This window comes from Mastigoproctus giganteus, chromosome 10 (genome assembly GCF_048544385.1).
Source record: "Mastigoproctus giganteus isolate SK-2022 chromosome 10, ASM4854438v1, whole genome shotgun sequence".
NCBI classification, from domain to species: domain Eukaryota; kingdom Metazoa; phylum Arthropoda; class Arachnida; order Uropygi; family Thelyphonidae; genus Mastigoproctus; species Mastigoproctus giganteus.
In genome coordinates, this window is record NC_143584.1 from 184403153 (window position 1) to 184416519 (window position 13367).

Here is a 13367-nt window from a genome sequence, read left to right on the forward strand (position 1 = left end):
AATCAAAGCTGCATTTGTACACATCTTTAACTAGAATAGATTAGACCAAGCCAAAAGCTTGTCTGAATGATACAGTCATCTATGAAAAGCACGTACATCCTACAGCAGGGGTCGGCAACCTGTGGCTTGCGAGTTGCATGTGGCTCTTTAACTTTTAGCCCAAATGAAACAAAGTTTGAAAAGGAGTTAGAGGACTTAAAAATCAAGGACATGTAGAGTGCAAGACTAAAATGCCTTAAAACTGAAATTGAGGATTTGGAGAGGCAAAAGGGTGCCTTTGCAATTCTACACAAATGGACAGTGATAGATCAGTTGAAAAAGCAAGACCAAATTGTGTTTGCTGCTTGGAGTAGCTTACCGGACATGTATATAAATTTGAAAATATTTGCGTTTGGACTTCTCTCAGTTTTTGGTTCAACAAATTTCTGCGGGCAAATATTTTCAAACATAAACTGCATTAAAAATAAATCAAAATAAACCATCTGAATAATGTGAGTCTTTCAGCATGCTTAAAGATGAAAATTATGGCATACTTCCCTGACGTTGAAAGACTCGCTCAAGAAGTTCAGCAGCAAAAGTCACATTAATTAGAAATATTATAATAAATAATATTTCTATAATAAATTAATAAATAAATAAATAAATTAATAAATAAATTAATAATTTATTAATTAATAAATTAATTAATAAATTAATTAATAATATTTCTATGATAATTTTATAATAAATAATACTATTAGAAATATTATAATAAATAATATTTCAAAATATATATTGTTTTAATAAAACACCATACCACTCTATTCCATTTCTTAAAAAACTCCGCCCCCTAGCTTGAGCTGAAGTGCAGCTCATCGGATTCTTTTTTTTTTAATTAGATCAAAAATGGCTCTTCACTCAAAAAGCATTAGCATCAGTAGAGGCATATGATACAAGAAAGCAAGCTTATGCAGCATCAGCCAAAAAAAAAAAAAAACACTCCTATTTCACCCCTCCTTCTTTCGAAATACCTGTCCAGCTGAGCCTTAAATTTATTTAGCCTATCAACTTCCACAACAAAGGATGGAAGTCTGTTCCATCAACCAATTACCTGCTGGCTAAAGGCAAATTTCTCCACATCTATCCTACATCTGTCTTTCCTCAATTTGAATTTATGCCCTCTCAGGTGATTATTCTGAGCAAGAGGAAGAATCCCATCAGCATTGAGCATGCTCAAACCATTCAAGGCTTTATACACCTCTATCAGATCACCTCGCTGGTGCCTAGTCTCCAGACACTGTAATTTGCAAAACCTAAGCATTCCTTCGTAAGAGCAACCCTTTGTTCCATTAACTAATCTTGTTGCTCTTCTCTGTACTCGTTCCAGCAGCTCTACATCCTTCTTGAAATGAGGCCTAGAGACCTGTATACCGTACTCAAGGTGTGGCCTGACCATTGACTTATACAAAGGAATAACACCTCCTTATCCCTGCTAGAAAAATTCCTGTATATCATTGACAAGACACCATGAGCTACTCTTGCAGCCCATCTGCCCTGCTCAGAGAACTTCATATCTGCCTGAAAAATTACCCCCAGGTCCTTTACATTCTCTACCACTGTCAGTGTAGTACCACAGAGTTGATACATTGCTCTGGGGTTACTGTTTCCCGTATGTAGTACTTTACATTTGTCAACGTTAAATTTCATTTGCCACCTCTCAGCCCATCTGCTCAACCTTTCCAGATCCTGTTGTAGCAGCATAGTGTCAGTAGTGTCCTTAACAACCCTGCCAACCTTTGTATCGTCTGCAAACGTGGACATTAAGCTTGATATACCATCATCAATATCATTTATAAATACAGAAAACAATAATGGACCCAACACTGAACCCTGAGGGACTCCACTAATAACATTAGTCCATGATGAGCAGTGTCCATTGATTACCACTCTCTGTCTTCTCCCTCTCAACCATCCCTTTATCCATAGCAACAATTTTCCTTCAATGCCATACTGCTCCAAAATGTGCAGCAGTCTTCCATGTGCAACAGTATCAAAAGCTTTTCTAAGATCCAAATATATAATATCAAAGTTATTCTCTGCATCCAGTTCTTTTGTGACTGCATCATAGTATCCAATCAAATTGGTCAGGCAAGACTTTCCCTTAACAAAATGATGCTGTGTCTGAGCTATAACTGAAGTCTTGTCTAGATGATCCTGCAGTGCTTCTTTAACCAGTGCCTCCATTAATTTTCCTGGAATAGAAGTTAAACTCACAGGTCTATAATTATTTGTGTCAGCCTTTGATCCTCCTTTGTGAATTGGGGTCACATTTGCACATCTCCAGTCTATGGATACCTCCCCTGAGTCCAAGGAAGCTCTCATAATTATGGCTAAGGGTTTGCTTACTTCCTTTGCTGCCTCCTTTAATATAACTGGATAGATCCCATCCGCCCCAGGTGCCTTTCTTGTGTTTATCTTGAACAATTTCTCCTCCACTTTCCTCTCAGTTATTACAAAATAATCTAGCTCACTGTCAGAGTTTACTTCACCTCTGGCATTTCCCTTCCTGAATAACTCCATGTGTGAATTTTTATGCAAAATACTCGTTTAGTTTATTATCCACCTGAGCAGGATCCTCAACTGTTGAACCATCAATATCCAGTGGACCAGTCTGATTCATCCCTTTCCTTCTAGAGTTTATATAAGTAAAGCACTTTTCTGTTTTTCTTTGCATCCTTTGCCAAGGATTTCTCATAATCTGCCTTTGCCTGCCTAATCTCCTTTGTGACTTGGTTACAGACCAGCTTATATCTATCATAGGCTTCCATGTCACCCATTAATTTATATGTATCCCATGCATTTTTCTTCTCAGCCATATGTCTCATTAGTTCATCTGACATCCATTTAGGCCTAAACCTTGAACAATATTTCTTAGTTGGTATGCAAAGCCTAGTAGCTTCCAAGATAAGTTCTTTGAATACTTCCCATTTTAAATTTGCTGTTGGTAACATCATCAGTTGGTCCCACTGTATAGAATTTAAATACTGCCTCAGACCATCGTAGTCACCTTTACGAAAGCAAAAATCCTTCCCTTTACCCCTGATGGTAGTTTCCTCTTTGAGTAAATCCCACTTCAGCACACTGTGATCACTGCCACCTAGTGGTTCCTTTATCTGCAGATTCTTAATGCATGAAGAATCACTACTGATAATCAGATCAAGAGTATTACTCCCTCTAGTTGCCTCCCGGACATGCTGATGTAGAAAACAATCATCCAATAAATCCACAAAACCTTGCTAGTGTGTGTGAGTGACCAACCCACAAATTCCTGTCAATATCTGGGAAATTAAAATCCCTCATTATAAGACTCTCTGATTTACTGGCTCACTCTATTTCCCTGTACAGTTTCTTATTATACTCATCAGAGTCATTAGGCCTCTAGCATGCTCCTGCTCTCAGTTTTGAACTCCCAATGCTTATGTCACACCAAACTGACTTGACACTGCACTGTCCAGTGATATAGACTATCTTCACTTCCTTGGATTTTGTGTTTCTTAACTAATAGCATAACCTCTCCTCCCTTCCTATCCTGTCTATTCTTTCTGTACACATTGTACTCCCCAAATTCTAGTTCTGCATTCCTTATATCTGTGTGACACCACGTCTCTGATATCCCAACAATATCTGCCTTTGATGTTTTGAGTAATACCTCAAATTCATCAAATTTATTTTCCAAACTCCTAGCATTGGTGTACATGCAAGTATACATGCACCTTTTCCTATTCTTAGCTACCCTAACACAATCCATGTGTTTACTTGTACCGCAGTGACACCCAGCAGTCTCTGAAATATCCTGCATCTTGTTTTCCAGTCTGCTGGTCATTCCAATGGAAGCAGTGCAAGAATCACTTTCACCTCTGCCAGTGGCTACTGTTAATTTATTAGTCCTTGTATCCGCCCAAGCTAGCAGTTTTCCGACACACCTAACACTGCCTCGATAGCATCAGCAAATATTCTTGCACCCTTTCTATTTAAGTGTATCCCATCCCTGTAGAAGCAGTCTCTCCTGTTACCAAGTACAGACCAGGCTGAAAAAAATTCTACCGCTTGAGCCTTGCACAATCTTTCCAGGGCCGAATTGATCGATAAGGCTCTCATCATGTTCTCCCTCCTGTCGTGTCTGGGCAGAATTGCAGACACTTTCAAATTCAACCCTAATTCACGGCTTTTTTTTAACAGTGACCTGTACTTGTTAAGTAATTCTGCCGGTCTCCTACTCTCAATATCATTAGTGCCAACGTGTACAACTATATCACCTTTTGTGCCCTTAAAAGATGATATCCACTCTACATCATCAACCTTTGCCCCTGGCAGACATACCCTGGTCCTGTTCCGCCTATCCTTTTTACAAAGCATGTTCCCCATTTCCCTGACAATAGAATCACCAACAACTACTAGTTCCTGTGGGACCAGCGCATTCTGCCTTGTGGGTTGCTGCTGTGTTGCATGATGACCAAGTGCAAGCTCTGGCGTTGATGTTGGCAGCTGAGAGCTTGATGGGCCCCTCAATTTAGGTCCTTCGAGGGCATCCACCCTGTCCTTCAAGCTCTCATATAGGCCCATAACAATGCTGAGTTGTCACCTGATTTCCTTACACTCCTTACATCGCGCACACACACAAAGACCTCCCTCATGGCAATATCATGTCCCATACCCGATTGCTCCACAAACATCAAGCAAGCAGTGCATTTTAAAAGGCTGTGATTCAGAGGGTAACTGCCCCCCTCAGTTCTCCCTTGAGCCACAGCACTCCCATTAGCTTGAGCCTTTTGATTTGCTGCTCTGGGATCTGAGTCATGATTTTGATTTAATTTTGGGTTGCTGACCCCTGTCCTACAGTTTTAATCTGTGTAGTTTTCTAGAATAGACATATGACTTAGGACCTTAATGTATTAAAATTATGGAATTTGTTGGTTGTATTCATGACAGTAATCAATCTTCAAACTAAAATTGTCTATCTGACAATTCCCAATTTGACCAAAATTTGAAATCCCTCCCCAGTCACAAGAATGATATTAATTTTTTTTTTTTTTTTTTTTTTGTTCACTGGCTGTAATTACAGTACAGCCAGTGAAGAAAAATTATTTTCAGTACAGTAAGTTTTGTGATTATTGTATGTTTTGTGTAAGCTGTTAGAATAATAGAAAGCTTATTTTCCTTTATAGATAGTTGTCATATATTAAAGGAGTTTTTAAAAACTAATTTTGAATTTGTTATTTTGATTATTCTATTTTATTATTATTTTTTTAATATCTAGTGGTTGGTAAAGAAAGCCATTGAAACACGGCAAGAAATGGGAGATTATATTCGGACCTATTCTATTTCTCAGTTTAACAAGTCGCATGTGCATCCTGAGGTCATTAATTTTTTTTGTATAGTACTGTATATATATATTGATATTAATATATGCAATGTGTGTATGAATGGCGTATGTATAATTACTAGAGCAATAATAGTCTTAGAAAAAATAATCATATATAATCTTATATAAAGTAATGTTTATTTCTTAATGTCTTAATACTGTTTTAGTATTTATTACATACTCAGCGGACAGTTTTTAGGAAAGACCTGTAGAACTGCATAAAATCTTCATTTTCCTTGGCATGCAATCCATGATAAAAACAGTTCTTGGAATATTCAGACTTTTATAGACTGAACAGCATCCTCAGTTTTATGTTAGTCTATCTTGGCCTTGTTCCTCAGATGCTCTTATTGGATTTTAATCCAGCAAGTCAAAGGAATTAAGATAAGGTCACTGGCATTATTGTTGTTTTGGAGGACTTTCTTGGTGCATTGGCATTCCAGGTCACAGTGCTCTTTTCCTGTGAAGTTATCTGCATTGTTATTTTTATTATCAGAATAATTCACAGTGGAACATCCAATTTCTGCCTGAAATCAGTTAACCACATTCCCAAGTGAGAAGACTTTTTTAAGTATTCTTCCAGTGTCAAAATGAAATTAGAAACTAGACCTTTTTTTTTATGAAAACTCCAAACACGAGAGGCATTAAAAAGCCTATAGTACTTAGTACTGTGCATGAGTTGGAGGTTGGGAAGATGAAAGAAGATATTTGTTGACATTAGACTTTAACTTCTGTGGATTGTAATTATCAGGAATACATATGAGGGAAGGTTGTTCATAAAATGGAAGTTGAATGAATAAATAAGGAAGAAGAAAAGTTGGTTCTGTGAGTTTGGAGTTGGACAGTAAAAGGATATTGAGTGGTAATGGCATGTGTTCAGATTGCTTTGAAAAAGAGAGCAGGAATAATATAAGCCAATTCAAAAGGACAGTGCCCATGGAAGTAGCTATAGAAAGTGCCCATGCAGCAGAAACAGAACTTCTATGACACAGAGTGGAGAGACTCTGTTAGAGACGAGTCATTAATTAACCTAACTGCCCTCTTTTCAGTGGAATCTAGAAGTCTGAAAGAGGTTTTGGGGGCACTGCCCCAGATGTGGAAACAGTATTCCATGGTAGGGCGAATTTGCGATTTGATATTAATATCAAATAGAAAAAAACTAAGAAAACCCAGTTTTTTAGATGCAGAGGAAGCAATATTTGTAATGTGCTTATGCCAAGAGAGATTAGAAGTCAGGGTAATTCCCAATAGAGATATATCATCTTGCCTAGAAACCGGAGTGTCATCGAAGATAAGCATAGGAGCAGAAGAATCCTCTTTGCAAGATATAAGACAGGACTGAGTTTTAGAAGGATTGAAATCAACTAAGTTTTCTTTACCCCACTGAAAAATTACCCGGAAATCAGCATTTAAGGAATTGGTAGTGGAGATTCAAGAAGTTAAAGGTGTTTGAGCAGGGCAAGGTTTCTCAAACTGGAAGGTGGAATGAAATGTGCTATCATCGGCCAAACTATGGATGGGATTTCCAATCAATGGAAGAAGGTCATTAATGTACATGAGGAAAAGAGTTGGAGAAAGAACTGAACCTTGGGGAACATCAGGATTAGTGGAGAAGTTAGAAGACAAAAAGCCATCTACCATCATCATCAGTGAGCAATCAGAGAGAAAACTGGATAACCAATTACAAAAAAACATTTGGGAAATCATAAGATGGAAGCTTGTTTAGAAGACCTTTATGCCAAACACAATCAAAAGCCTTTGAGATGTCAAGAGCAACTACTTGTGTTTCACCGAACCTTTCCATTGAATTAGTCCATAAATGGGTAACATAAGCCAGAATATCACCAGTGGATTGACACTGATGGAATCCATACTGGCGATCGTTGATCAGACGGAAGGTTTCTAGGTAGTTTAAGAGTTGGCGGTTAATTGGATGGGAGGGATTTGTCACCCCTTTTAGGAACTGGTTGGATATGAGCAAATTTCCAAGCAGAAGGAAAAACACTTTTGGAATAAAAAAGTGAAAAAAGGTGCAAAACAGGAGTAAGTTCGAGGTACAGGTTTTGAGAACAGGTGTAGAAATACCATCATGAAGTTCTCTGAGCAGTGCAGACGGGTTGGCAGAGTAGGTCATGGAGTTTTGTCAATGATATATAGGAATTTTGCTAGCAGAGACAAGGAGGTGATTATCCCCTTGTATAAGGCAATGGTCAGGCCACACCTTGAGTACTGTGTATAGGTCTGGATGCTTCATTTTAGGAAGGATGTAGAACTACTAGAACGAGTGCAGAAATGGGCAACAAGATTGGTGAGAGGAACAGAGCGGTTCTCTTACCAGGAGAGGCTTAAATTCTGTAAGTTGCAGCATCTGGAGACTAGGCACTTGTGAGGTGATCTGGTTGAGGTGTACAAGGCCTTGAATGGTTTTAGCAGGCTCAGTGCTGATGGGATACTTCCACTTACTGAAATTAAGAACCTGAGGGGACATAGATTCAAATTGAGGAAAGACAATTGTAGTATAGATGTACGGAAGTTTGCCTTTAGCCAGCGGGTGGTTGATTGCTGGAACATCTGTGACCAGATGGGCAAAATAGGAAGGTTTTTTTTTTTATTATTTTTGACTTATGCTATATAAGCGTTCTTTCTTGCATCATATGCCTCAACTAATGCTAATGGACCTGCAGCTTCCTTAGCATCAAAATTGTTCAAAATCCTTCTGACACATTTTTACAGAAGGCCATAGGAAGCATTGAATGGAACGTACTGGGAATGGTGGAGGTGATTTATCAAGATCATTAATACCCAAGTTGAAAGGAAAATAGGATGCTAGCAGCTCAGCTTTATCCTTGACTGAAATGGCAATAGAGCTGTCTGGTTTGGAAAGAGGTGGGAACAGAGATGGGCAGAATTTGTGGCAGAATTAGCTTTGGCAAGAGACCAGAATGCTCGGTTACCATTTGGACAAGAAGCAAATTTTCTATTCTTACCTTGTTTGAATCTAGTTTAGACTGATTAATAACAACTTTACAATTGTTGCGAGCTTTGGTGTAGGCAAAAACTGAAACTAAGATTTGGAAACAAGCCTATTATGTTTGCAATGCTGTGATGGTGTTTAAATTATTTACTGTGATGGTGTTTAAATAGGCTTTACTGTGAAACAGTTGGTCCAAAAATATCATAGGCCATACTATCTTCCAAGAAATCATGTTCCTCCATAACATTTTTCTATCAGTACATTCCAAGTATAATGGAGTCCAGAGATTTTCCATGCCCAATTCCTACCATTTGCACAAAACAAGTGGAACTGAGTCATTGTACCAGTTTATCCTTTCCTAGGCCTAGTTCTAGCAATTCATAGCCCACTGAAGTATCTTTTCGCCATGAGCTGAATGCTAGAACTGGTTGTTCTACAAACCGTGAGTCTGAAGTCTGATTCAGTTACTGTACTGTACAATCGATGTGGCATGATCATCCACCATTAGAATTATGGAATCCAAATTTTTATGTCCGAACTTGGTTGCTGTCTCATCATTCTGCTGTTGACCAACAAAAAAAAAGGGCAGTCACACAAGAATAAGTGATCAGTCCTTTATAGGAATTTCTATGATTCTTCCAAACAGTATTTTTTATATTATTTTGGAGTTTTTGTGTTTTTTTAACGCAGGTGTTGGTGTGCATCAGTGATTTTGTTACTGTACCCTGGACATTTGCTGATGCATTGTATACTGGATAGCTTTGCTGTAATCCATAAGTGTACTGAAATGTTAGCTAAGCCTGTGTGGACTTTTACAGTCCTAGCTGGCCTCTGGGGCCCTCCAACCTTGACCAGCCATTTCTAGTTGGATGATTTGAACCAAATACTAATTCAATTTTCCCATTTTAATGTAATAAATATGTTGTAAGCAACTGTATTCTGTTAGCCTATATGTTAGCATATTTGTGGACATATGATAATGATGACACGATAATGATATATTTTATTTCCTTGAAGGAAATTAATATTCCTAATAAACTATAAACTGAGTGTGTATTCTTGTGTTAGTTATTTTTGAATAGCAAAACAGTTTCACTGATTCAGCTGTTTATAATTTGTCTTTTCTGATTTCATTTATTGAATCAATAGGATGCAAGCTTCGAAGAAAAGATAGACAAGGTGTCAGCTTCACTTAAAGAAATTGAGGTAAAAGTTACTGAGCATTATTTCTGAAGTTAAAAATTTCAATTTTGAAGATTTTTAACTGTATTACACTTAAATTGTGAAATCAATTAAAGTTTAAGCTATAGTTGCCCTTTTACCCCTTTTTTTTATTTTCCTTCATTAATTTTTCTTTGTTGCCTTGTGGTAATTTTATATTATTTGATCAGTGTAATTTTCCTTAGTTTATTTCCATTTGTATTTTTCTTTTCTTTATTTTTTCTTCAGAAATGTTTAACTTATTAATCTACAGTGTAGTCTACAGTGTGTTAAGATAAAATGTATGAATATATATATATATATATATATATATATATATATATATATTGTAGATGGTCTGTGAGTACTGTGTGTTCAGCTAAATTTAATTCCTTACCAACTGCATCCACAGTATTAAAATCTTATAGATTCCTGGACCTCTTCTCCTGAAACAAAACAGATCACAAGACACATGGGAAGGGAGCAGCAATCATTTGCAAGGAACAGTTATAATCAAATATCAGGTTCATACAAATGACAACACCCTTGAATTACAGATATAATTCAAGTATTTATCCAAATTACATTTTAGCTGTTCCCAAGTGACCAAAAAGGGGTTCCCAAAGCAACATAGGTCTGAAATGCGAAGTTTCAATTATTGGCATGAGTGAACAGTGGTCAGGTTCTGAAACATACAAATTAACATATGTTTCTCACAAGTAGGGTTTTACTAATACTAAGGTACCAGTGGCGTATTCGGTACTTTTTTCTAAATGTTATAATAGAAAATCATTAAATTTATACGCCTAATATTATGAAACAATGGCATAATCAAAGGGGAGGGAGAAATAATATCTATTTTACTCATTGCTACTAAAAATGTATATTAATAGTAATCTTTAAAATTAATAGATTTTTTAAAAATTTATTTAAAAACAAAAATATAAATTTCACAATGAAACTTGTACATTTCTTACTAAAGTACAATGTGTTAGATAAAGAGATCCGAATGAGATATACTGTGATGCATGCGAACGCTGCATTTTGATTCGCCATGAGCTGAATGCTAGAACTGGTTATTCTATGAACCATGAGTCTTAAGTCTGATTCAGTTACTGTACAATCGATGTGGCATGATCATCCACCATTAGAATTATGGAATGTAAATTTTTATGTCCGAACTTGGTTGTGGTCTCATCATTCTGCTGTTGACCAACAAACAAAAAGGGCAGTCAAACAAGAATACGTAATCGATCCTGTATGTAAATTTCTATGATTCTTCTGAACAGTATTTTTTATATTATTTTGGAGTTTTTGTTTGCGTTTTTTTTTTTTTTTTTCTTTTCTGATTTTTAATTTGTCTTTGTTTTTTTACTTTTGAAATGTTTATTTAATAGTTATAAATAAATACTGAACAAATATTCTAATCTTTTACTTATTTATTTTTGCAAATGAAAAAAGTGTAGGTAACTATATGTAGTTAATTGACGAGCGTTCTGGTACTATTTTTTTAGCAATACACCTCTGCTAGTCACCATTTAAAATGAGTACCTTTTTAAACATGCTTAAAGCAAATAGATTTGACAATACAAATGAACCTTAAAGAATACATTGACAGTGTATGTTGCTTAATATTAGAATAGTTTTTCTTCCATGTAGAAAATAATAAATATTTACTGCACATTAAAAGTTTGATTTGGTTTTCCTATTTCCTTAGATTTAAATGGGATCAACTTTCAATAAGAGTTCCAAGCTTTTAAAGTTGGCCACCAGCAGAAATTAGTCTTTCTTTTAATTTTTCCAGTGTTGAAGCAAAATACGCTACTTTAAGATGATCCAATACAGAAAGCTCTTACCTTGTTCCCTCTTGGATAAAAATTAGAGAGGAACTTTTCTTCTATGACCACAATATATAATTAAAAAATTAAGTGAATATCCATAAATTAATCCTTTATATGAATCTGTGAATATGAATCTTTATATGAATCAGCCAAACAATCTGTGTGGTTTCCTTTGCATTAATGCTTAATGAAATTTCCTAAATGGTATAATTACACGGCTCTAATTCTGAAAAATTCAAAGGATTTAGAACACTTGTCATCGGAGATAAATAACTTAACATTGGCAGCAGGATTTGTTCTTTCAGAGTGAAAGCAAATATTATTATCACTAAAATAACTTTCAATAAACCTCTAATGGAAAAACTAAATCGGTAATTTTAACTTCAATCCATACTCTGTATTCCAATTTTCCATTTTTCCTGATCCCTGAATATCATTGTTAAGAAAATGAACACTCTCAGACATCAACTACTCTGGTGGCAAGTAAAACTTGGCTATATTAATTTTCAGCATGGACTGAACTAATAAAGCCTATTTTGAGTAAGGTAAATACAGTGCAACCTTGATATAATGCAGATGTCAGGTGACAACTTTAATGCTCACGTTATAAACAAAGCAAGTTATAGCCAAAAAACGTTTTACCATTTTCCCCAGTTTTTCTTAACATAAATACACTTTGCTTAGTAAATAAATACTTTTTTACTAATGTTTTATGAGTATACAGACTAAAAGACATAAATTATTAAAGGCTATATCATTCCTTTTACATTCTACTAATACACAATTCATGGACTTAAATTTTATGCATCCATTCTGAAATAGTTGCAATTTATTTTGCCAGAAATTATGATATTGTTTTATCAGTATGTAATTCTTAATAGTGATCAGATGCAAATAAATAAAAAGATGTGCAAATGTGACCCAAATTCACAAAGGAGGATCAAAGGTTGACACAAATAATTATAGACCTGTGAGTTTAACTTCTGTTCCAGGAAAATTAATGGAGGCACTGGTTAAATAAGCACTGCATTATCATCTAGACAAGACTTCAGTTATATCTCGGACACAGCTTGGTTTTCTTAAGGGAAGTCTTGCCTGACCAACTTGATTGGATACTATGATGCAGTCACAAAAGAACTGGATGCAGGGAATAACTCTGATAATATATATTTGGATCTTAGAAAGGCTTTTGATACTGTTGCACATGGAAGACTGCTGCACAAATTGGAGCAGTGTGGCATTGGAGGCAAATTGCTGCTCTGGATAAAGGGATGGTTGAGGGGGAGAAGACAGAGAGTGGTAATCAATGGACACTGCTCATCGTGGACTAATGTTATTAGTGGAATCCCTCAGGGTTCAGTGTTGGGTCCATTGTTGTTTTCTGTATTTAAAATTGATATTGATGATGGTATATCAAGCTTAATGCCCAAGTTTGCAGACAATACAACAGTTGGCAGGGTTGTTAAAGACACTACTGACAGTATACTGCTGCAACAGGATCTGGAAAGGTTGAGCAGATGGGCTGATGAGAGGTAGCAAATGAAGTTTAACCTTGATAAATGTAAAGTACTACATATGAGAAACAGTAACCCCAGAGCAACGTATCAACTCTGTGGTACTACACTGACAGTGGTAGAGAATGAAAAGGACCTGAGGGTAATAGTGCAGGCAGATATGAAGTTTTCTGAGCAGTTCAGACGGGCTGCAAGAGTAGCTCATGGTGTCTTGTCAATGATATACAGGAACTTTTCTAGCAGGGATAAGGAGGTAATTATTCCCTTGTATAAAGCAATGGTCAGGCCACACCTTGCGTACTGTATACAGGGCTGGAGGCCTGATTTTAAGAAGGATGTAGAGCTGTTGGAACAAGTACAGAGAAGGGCCACAAGATTAGTGAATGGAACAAAGGGTTGCTCTTATGAAGAAAGGCTTAAGTTTTGCAAATTACAGT

The 13367-nt window shown here is 36.3% G+C and overlaps 1 protein-coding gene across 2 annotated transcripts in view; it reads left to right on the top strand.

Moving 5' to 3' along the window:
- fidipidine (coiled-coil domain-containing protein 93) overlaps positions 1–13367 on the top strand; it is a 167128-nt gene that overhangs the window by 34826 nt on the left and 118935 nt on the right. For both annotated transcript variants that reach the window (XM_090382322.1, XM_090382323.1), the window contains exons 5-6: positions 5297–5395; positions 9525–9581. In XM_090382322.1, the coding sequence (XP_090238448.1) occupies positions 5297–5395; positions 9525–9581 (156 nt within the window). The remainder of the gene's footprint in view (positions 1–5296; positions 5396–9524; positions 9582–13367) is intronic.